The sequence below is a fragment of the Macrobrachium nipponense genome, chromosome 46, assembly GCF_015104395.2.
Source record: "Macrobrachium nipponense isolate FS-2020 chromosome 46, ASM1510439v2, whole genome shotgun sequence".
NCBI lineage: Eukaryota > Metazoa > Arthropoda > Malacostraca > Decapoda > Palaemonidae > Macrobrachium > Macrobrachium nipponense.
In genome coordinates, this window is record NC_061106.1 from 27,641,756 (window position 1) to 27,650,563 (window position 8,808).

The 8,808-nt window shown below is 35.9% G+C and overlaps 1 protein-coding gene across 3 annotated transcripts in view; it reads left to right on the top strand.

Moving 5' to 3' along the window:
* LOC135214831 (sphingomyelin phosphodiesterase-like) overlaps positions 1-6,589 on the top strand; it is a 94,617-nt gene extending 88,028 nt beyond the window's left edge. For 2 of the 3 annotated variants that reach the window (XM_064249225.1, XM_064249226.1), the window contains one exon: positions 6,152-6,589. In XM_064249225.1, the coding sequence (XP_064105295.1) occupies positions 6,152-6,221 (70 nt within the window). In that variant the 3' untranslated portion in view covers positions 6,222-6,589. Of the gene's footprint in view, positions 1-5,033; positions 5,789-6,151 lie in introns of those variants that run through there. The other variant, XM_064249227.1, reaches the window with a different exon arrangement.
* Positions 6,590-8,808: the final 2,219 nt, after the last annotated feature.

Sequence of the window (8,808 nt, forward strand, 5' to 3'; positions counted from 1 at the left end):
TCAAGGCAAGTATTCAAAAGGGACTGATATGTAGATGAGATTTTTTTTTTGCTAAATTAGCTGACATATACAAGTAAATAAAGAGAACAATACATTTTAGTATTTTTGCAAAGTTAAATTCCATTATTATGGTATGCTTCAAAAGAGAATGGTTACCTTATCAAGCGTCCTGTAACTTTAACTGCTTTACCTTACCATTCCCTAATCGTATAAGTAGTACTCACAGAACCCTTCATGGTAAGTCAAGAGTAAGGTTTAAGTAGGTGTTATGAAACCCCATATTGGATAACTAACCAGCATATATAGTTGAAATCTTTGTAGTTCAGGAAATTGCTAGATTAGACAGATGTGAACTTTCTCCTTGTGGAGAATCTAACTCCTTCCTTGGTCTTCTTAGGTTTTGAATGATGTTCTCACTTTGGATTATAGGGATTCCAAAGTTTGATCCACATGTAATTTAGCTATTAGATGTACTTTCTGTGTTTCCAGTGGTAGATGGCTCTGCCATTAGCAAGAATCTTGTGGTAAACTTATATCCGTACAATCTTATTATGGTGCCACTATCTTTAACCAGTATCTTTGGCTCTCATGTCAGCTGTTGGAAAGAATGTCAACCATAAGATTCTTCTGTACCTTAAAAATTTCATGTTGAGTGTGAATACGTAAAAAGTTTCAAACAGTAGTGTTGCTTTCTTTATTGTCAGGGGTTGTAGGTGTCTGCTTAGAATCAAAGGATTCTTTCTTTACTGAGGTCCACATAATGGAGGTTATTCCTTTGGCCGAAAATAGGAATACATCAGTATGTTAATGTCTGGGAGTTAAGGCTTATCAAGACTGCAAGAGATTTAATACAGCCAATAAGCTTTAATAGAGTACTATGAGGAGGCTCCACATAAGGAAGACGTTTTTATATTGTTATATTGAGATTTGGTCATTGCCTATTCTTTAAGGAGACGCTAAAGTACACATAGGTTCATTTCAGCTAGTCAAGTATTGACTGCGATGACTTTATCAAGTATACTTTTTTAGCATATCCTCCATTAAGGATGGGACTGTCTGTTGGTTATTGGAAATATTTTAGGATCATTCGCAAACAAGCAAGCAAGACTCTTATGGAGACATAAAAGTAGGTATTGGATAACTTTCTATGTAGTTTAAAGCATTATTGTATTCAGTTTATCCTCTAAATGCTTTAATGGGTTTTGGTGAGCCCCAGTCTCATAGATTTAATGGTGTTTGGGTCTGTTATGCCTTTTTGGATAGACTTGGGATCAAAATACATACTCTCAGAGGCTGACTGACAATGTACGTACTTTAGTAAAATTTGCACAGTTGTTTTTTAGCTCAGGCTCGGAATATAGAGTGACTGCATCCACTGGTGCTATTCACGTAAATGATTTTGTCTCCAAAGGCACCTAAGTGGTGGTCCTCATTCGTCTTTCTGATTGACTCAGATAAGAAAGGGCACTGTTGGCCCCTTAATCAAGAGGATAATTGTACAACAACGACATCCACCTTAAGTTTCTTCAGTCAGCAAGGTGTAATGAATACCTCAGTATCCATTAGTGGTCTTAATCAGATGATGCAGTCTTATTCAGGAATAAATTCTAAACTTCATTTATGCACATACACACAGATACACATACATATATGTATATATTATATTATATATATATATATATATATATATATATATATATATATATATATATATGATATATATATATATATGTGTGTGTGTGTGTGTGTGTATGTATGTATGTATGTGTATATACGTATTGCACAATTTCACAATTTCCGAGGACCTTGCAGCAAGGTGATGCACATCATCATACAGGATAAAACGACTCAAGAGAATCAGAGTATGTACTATGCTGTTAGATTTGGGTTTCAGAAAGAAAATCATTCACATAGGAAAGTCTGTCCAGAAATCTATTATTCGTTTGCTAGTTAATTCTGAATGAACCTTGATAATCAGAGTGAAATATAGAAATGTTATGATCTCCCGAATGCAGTCAAATAGACTTATTTTAGCTTTTTCAGGTATAGAAGTTTTAAAACCGTCTTATTCAACTGTTCTTTAAGAGCCATTAAAAGCATTATTTTGAATTTTCCTTGCTATTGAAAAGGATAACAGGTAGTAATGATGGTGAAGGTTTGTTCTGAGCATTCTCAAGTTATTTGGCACTTGATATGTAGTGAATGATCTTTTTTTCTTTATTTCTTTCTTTTTATCAAATTTTAAAATTTTTCTGCCACAAGGACGAAATTGGATATCTGGAAAAAAAATGCATCACTGAGTAACCAATGGGAATTATTTTGTTATGTCTACGTGTATTTTCAATCCTCAGAAAAACTGAAAGCGCATTTTAGAAAATATTTTTATTCATTCTATATATTCAGTTCCATCCATTTCCATGCCAACCTGGTACTCTCGGCTATAATGAAACAAAACTTGTTTGTGTGGAATTCAAATTATTGCGCCAACGAGACCTATGTTCGCAATCAAAGCAATCACATTTAGCTCATAGCTGAAAAGGCCTCATACGGTGTTTCTATGGAAAATGAGATCACTCATTACTGGGACAACCCTTCTGTTTAACTCACGTTGCATTCCACTATCATATTTCCCTTTGTTTACGGACGGGGAATCCCACTGTCTTCTTTGCCCTGCCCTACATGACTGACATCAGAATTTTAATTCTCATTATATCTAGTTTCTTGTGTCTGATGTAGCATCATAACTTGGCATTAGTGCTTTCTAAGCGTTATAGCCCAAATAAACTGATATTTTTTGTATTGTCCATACACATTTTTGAAGTGCACATTCCTCAATGTTTTTTTACTTAGTCTCAGTGATTATTGTCGTAGTTACTGTATCTTGTATTCTCCATCTGAGTGTTGCTGCTTCTTCCAAACTCCTGAAGTTTGTCACAAGATTCAGGTGCGGCTTGACTTTACTGGTGAAGAGAGCAACACTACGGCAGACATGTTGATGCCTGATATCTCGTCACTCATTCAAGTACCGAGCAAACCCAGCATTGTTCAACTTAGTTAAACAGGAGACCAGTATTATAAAACATTATTTTTAATTTTACGGTTGTTAACCTCCGGTTTTGGTATTACATCAAATTCTCACGTTCCTGTAATGCCTATTATTCCCAGGCAGAGGAATTATTTTGCCATCGGGAGATAGTGCCTATGATTAAACCTTATATGCATGTAATTCATCCTTGGCCCACCCCCTCAAGGATTACCTAATAGGTTGCCCTGCTCGCCAATTCACACGATTTCAGTGAGGGTGATTGAATATTAGTTGTAAATGCCACCCTCTAATTTTCTTATCGGTGCTCTATTACAACCAAGCAAGGTGTGAATATTTCGACTTTTTCTCGATAGTATCAATGGTGGAGAACTAAACTATATAAAGCATGTGTTGTCTTCAAATTTTCAAGAATTTTTTTTCCCCTTTATAGTTTTGAGGGTTTAATTTTCATGTTGGACCATTTACCCCTATGGCCCTCTCAAACCTTATAGGTGTTATTCAAGGATTCTAACACCATTGTGTTAACTACTCCATCCTTTATTACTATATAAACAGATGTAGGTAAGTCAAAAAGTAATATCATAACTAAGGAGCCATTAATTCTACAAAAATAAAATATAATTTTTTTCCACTATTCCTGGGCCATAATGTGTCAGATTGTTGTAAAAACTGGTAAGTATGCAGGCTTAGTTGTGACGTCTATGGAAATTGTCAAATGTTGTGGTTGACATTCAAAAATGTTATCTGAACGGAAACAAACTATCGACTGATGCAGACACCTCAGAGGTAGGCATGAACTGATGGTCTTGTCGACTTTGCCTCGAGTTCTAGCTAAATGACTTCACATACTAATTGGAATTTCCCCAAAAAGATTTATTTATGTACGTCAGTTAATACATTACTGAAGACCTGGAGGTTGAGGTTAAAACCTTGTTGCAAATTCCTAAAATTTGATCATAGTTTTCAGTTCTCAAGATGACCTCATTTATGCAGCCGTTTCAAAGCCAAGAACTTCAGGCAAACATTATTCTTTGGTGTGAGGAAAATGCAACTGAAATTAGGTACATGGATGAACACGACACCTTCAATGGAGAAGGGAGGAAGCTAAAAAGTTCTAAATAGATTCCTGTGAACAGACATGATTTTTGCTCGAGCAATTGCAAACTGATATGGATATAGCTGTATATATATATATATATATATATATATATATATAGATATATATATAATAATATATATATATATATATATATATATATATATATATTATATATATACATCTAATAAAAGGAGCCCATAAAAACACCAAAATATAGAGAGAATAGTACTATATTTCAGAGACTGCTGTCTCCCTCTTCAGGTAGATGAATGAGAAAAGTTTACAGAAAAGGTGGTATTTATACCAAGAGGTCCATCCACAGGCAAGCCAATTTAGGTCAACCCCCGCTGATAACCTTCCTTTAATCTTAAGCGTTGGTTGAATGATTTCAGATACGATCGACAAGGTTTTCATTCAACCACGCTTAAGAAGATTAAAGGAAGATTATCAGCGGGGGTGACCTAAATTGGCTTGCCTGTGGATGGACCTCTTGGTATAAATACCACCTCTTCTGTTAACTTGTCTCATTCATCTACCTGAAGAGGGAGACAGCAGTCTCTGAAATATAGTACTATTCTCTCTATATTTTGGTGTTTTTATGGGTTCCTTTTATTAGATGGAATTCTGTTGTAACAGAACATTTTTACCAGTCATATAATATATATACATATATATATATATATATAATATCTATATATATATATATATATATATATATATATATATATATAATGTGTGTGTAAACATGCATACTCTGGATACATATATGTAGTATTTATACGTCTGTATGTACGTACGTACTATATGCAATAGTTGAAAGTTATAACGAATTACTTCCCACGTATGTTTGTTTTTCAGCGACTTATTTTATCTGGTATCACACCGCAGGTCTCTGGCTGCATGGGGCTCCTGGTGGTTCTTTGGCTGATCAACTGTTTTGCTGACGTCACAATGTAGTGGATAAGATTATTTCATGGCAACTAGACTCTTTCTCTCTAGTCTAGAGTTTTGAATTTGATGGCTTCGTACCTATTGATTCGCTTTTTCATGAAATATATTTCACGTGTATGTTTACAATGAGACGGACTCGCTACTCGCATGCTCTTCAGACTGACTGCTTCTGTTTGCTTTCCTTCGCGACGACTTTTGTGGATAATCAGTGCTCCGTTTTCTTATCTCTCCCTCCGTGCATTGTCTAATGTAAACCTATCATTGCAGCTCGGAGACTCCTCTTCTTCACCTCTCTAACTTGGTAAGGATATTGGTAACCACATTAAGAAAAATGTGTGCTTGAATTTCACAGTCAGTTCCAGAGCTTCGTAACGTATTCTTCTAGTTGCGGTTGTCATATTGCAAGACATAGTTCAGATTTCATGACGTCACGAAATAGAGGTACTTGTCAACACATAATAGGTTGTGATATAATGACTGAGAATACAGTACTACTAATATTTTAGTTACGATACTAATGATGTCCACCATTTGGCAGGTTCCTTTCTCATTGCTTTGAGTCATTTTCTTGTCTACATATGATTAGTGTCTTTCAGCTTCCACGTAGCAAACATTTTAAAACGAAGATTTTACACTTATTGGCCGTTCTGTATGCTTTCCTTGTCTATTATTTCTCAGGAGATATAGTGACAGTTCTCTTCTCTCTCTCGTCTCGCTCATCCTCTCATCTCTCTCTCTCTCCTCTCTCTCTCTCTCTCTCTCTCTCTCTCTCTCTCAGATTATATGGCATTATGTAGCGTAATTTAGATGTGCTTAACAAATCCGAACATTTCTGTACAGAATATTCAACTCGAAAGTTGCTTTAGATGTAGGCTACATTAAATCACACAAGTGCTAATAATTAGAATTCATATTCCACTTTAGTTACGACTATGTATATTTTGTTTGTCTATGAATATGGTAGTTTGCATGTGTGTATGCGTGCGCGTGCGCATGTATGTACGTTTCTTGACGATTTCGGCACCAGATCTGAAATGGATTCCACCCTCTTACAGATCCTTGGCTGTCGCTCTACCTGTGGCTGCTATTGCCATACCAAAGCTCATCTTCTTTCTCTTCTTCTGACACCGACCATGGCCCCTCCCAGCCGTGCACACACAGAAAACACGCGGACACACAGAGACAAGGGAGACAGACTTTTATCGAGAGCTTTCGGTAAAAAGACTTGACGCGCACACGGCGGAATGCTCGTCCAGTGAGACTGCTGCCATGACAATCACGGCGACACCTTTCTTCCTTTTATCAGATTTTTTTTTTTTTATCATCAATCATATTTCCTTTTATTTATTTATTTAATTTATTAGAGTCTTGCATCGTCTTGAACGGATGTTTGTTAGTGTTATATTTGTAATGTCATGTACGTATATGTTGTCTGTAAAAAAAGAATGTTACTTTCTGTCTTTTGCTAATAAAGAATACTGTTACTGTAAACATTGCCGAATTTCTTTTCGCTTCCTTCGTGTGACCTCGCAACCTTATGGGGAGCTGAAGCAGTGTAACTTAATCTATGACAATTCAGATTTCTATAAATCCTGCCGTGGTGACCAGGATGGGGGTGACATGATCGTTTGTTTAGAAAAGACGACCATGTTGCGGAAACAGTGAACATAGCGGGAGACTCAAATAGGTAAGTAGCACCCAAGGTAAGGAAGAATCTAGCCACATTTGATCCAGCATTCTCTCCCTGCTTCAGATTTCTATCATTTATATAACAATATATCTTTCCCAAGCTTATATGCTTTTCATTTTTATCTCTCATTCTTACGCTATAGTGTCATTAGATTGTCCGTTTAGTCAGTCTTCTTATGAACTAAAGCGCTGTACTAAGTAGGTTTCCTTCAATTTCACTGATTGTTTCTCTCCAGAGCTTTCTTTCTAAACCATATTGCAGGCTGAAAAATTACTCCTCTCTCTCTCTCCCTCTATATATATATATATATATATATATATATATATATATATATATATATATATATATATATATAATAGCTATGAATGAAAATTTTGAACGCACAGTTTTGTACTTTCAGCAGTTCAAAGTATGCAAAGAAAGAAATCAATTTCCACTTAATAGACCATGCAGGCCTCTTAATTAAGGTGAGAGACGGTCAATTAATGTTTTGACCTTATAGATGGTGTATGATTGGGATTTACCTCTTGTTGAAGGATTCAGTAATTATTGTCCTCGCAGCCTATAAGTTTAGTAAGCTTCTCTCCTTACCTTGGTTTTAGGTACTTGACACGTTATTAAGTACTACCTCTTAATGAGGGAAACACTACAGTTCCGAATTCCTTGTCAGGTAGTAAACATCTCTATTACCTCAATGAGCCTAAAATAAAGCTTTCCTCTTTTTCATATCTGTATCACCTTCTTGCTCTGTCTTTCGAGAAGCAGTTCTCTCATAGGTACCAGCGCTTGGCCTAAATTCTACCCATGTTCTTTTCCATGCTTCTTCTTCTTCTTCCCAGCTTTATCCCTATTCGGGGTCGCCGTTTTTAATGAGTCTCTTCCATTTACCTCTGTCTTGTGTCATTTCCTCCCATACTCCCTTCTCCCCCATATCATCTCTAATGCAATCTCCACCTGGTCTTAAGTCTTTCCTCTCCTTCATGTTCCATCCACCTCCACGCCCATCACTTCTCTTGCCATGTGTTGTTCTCTTCTCATCAGTTGCTATACCATCTTAACCTTGCCTCTTGCACTTCCTTTGATGTTTCAGTGACCTTTACTGTACCCCTAATATGTTCATTTCTAACCCTGCCCTTTTTGGTTACTCCACTCATCCATCTAAGCATCCTCATCTCGGTTACCTCCAACTTTCTGCCCTCTTGTCATTAAAACATGAAGTTGTTTCGTGCCTACTTTTGGCTTGCCCCCCATCTCTCTGTGACTCTCCAGAGCTTATTGTTGAGGGCTGAGGCAGCTCGAATATATATCTGCATCAATTAGATTTGACACTTGCTACAACTGCTGCATTACGGTGACAAGAATCATTTTTATTTGTACCCCGTCACCTATAACGTTCACGTATCTGAAACAACTGAATCCTCTGATTGATTTTAATCTTAGATAAGCCTATTTTTTTGTCATTTATCTGTATCTGACAAAAAATTATCTAATCCATTTTTCCAACTTTAATACTTTTACCTTCAGAAGTTTACTGACATTTGGTAGACTTATTGCGGTCGTTTTGAGAAGCTAACTCCTAATGTGCCTGTTAAAAGTTGTCTTTTTATGTAACTGGTAATTTAAATAGTTTATGGTTAACGAAAAATACTACAATTCCTGCAATCCTTTCATAAACTGACTGACTATTTACAATTTGATATTCGGATAACCGAGTTGCAATGAAAACAAATCAAGAAGTACAGAGATATTTATTTCAACAGACTTACCTCAAGAAACTGATGTTGTTTGGATATGTATGTTCTTTTTGTCACATTTATCTAAACAACACAGAAGTGCGTTATAATCATAATAATCAGTTTAACAGAACGATCATATATGATTTCAACCAAATGACTGATGACCAAGACGATAAGAAAGGTATAAGAGGAGTAATGCTGAACATAATATAGCTCCTTTTTATTTTATCTTTATTTATCTCGTTTTGTCTATTAAAATTTTACTTCCTTTATGTGGTAATTATAA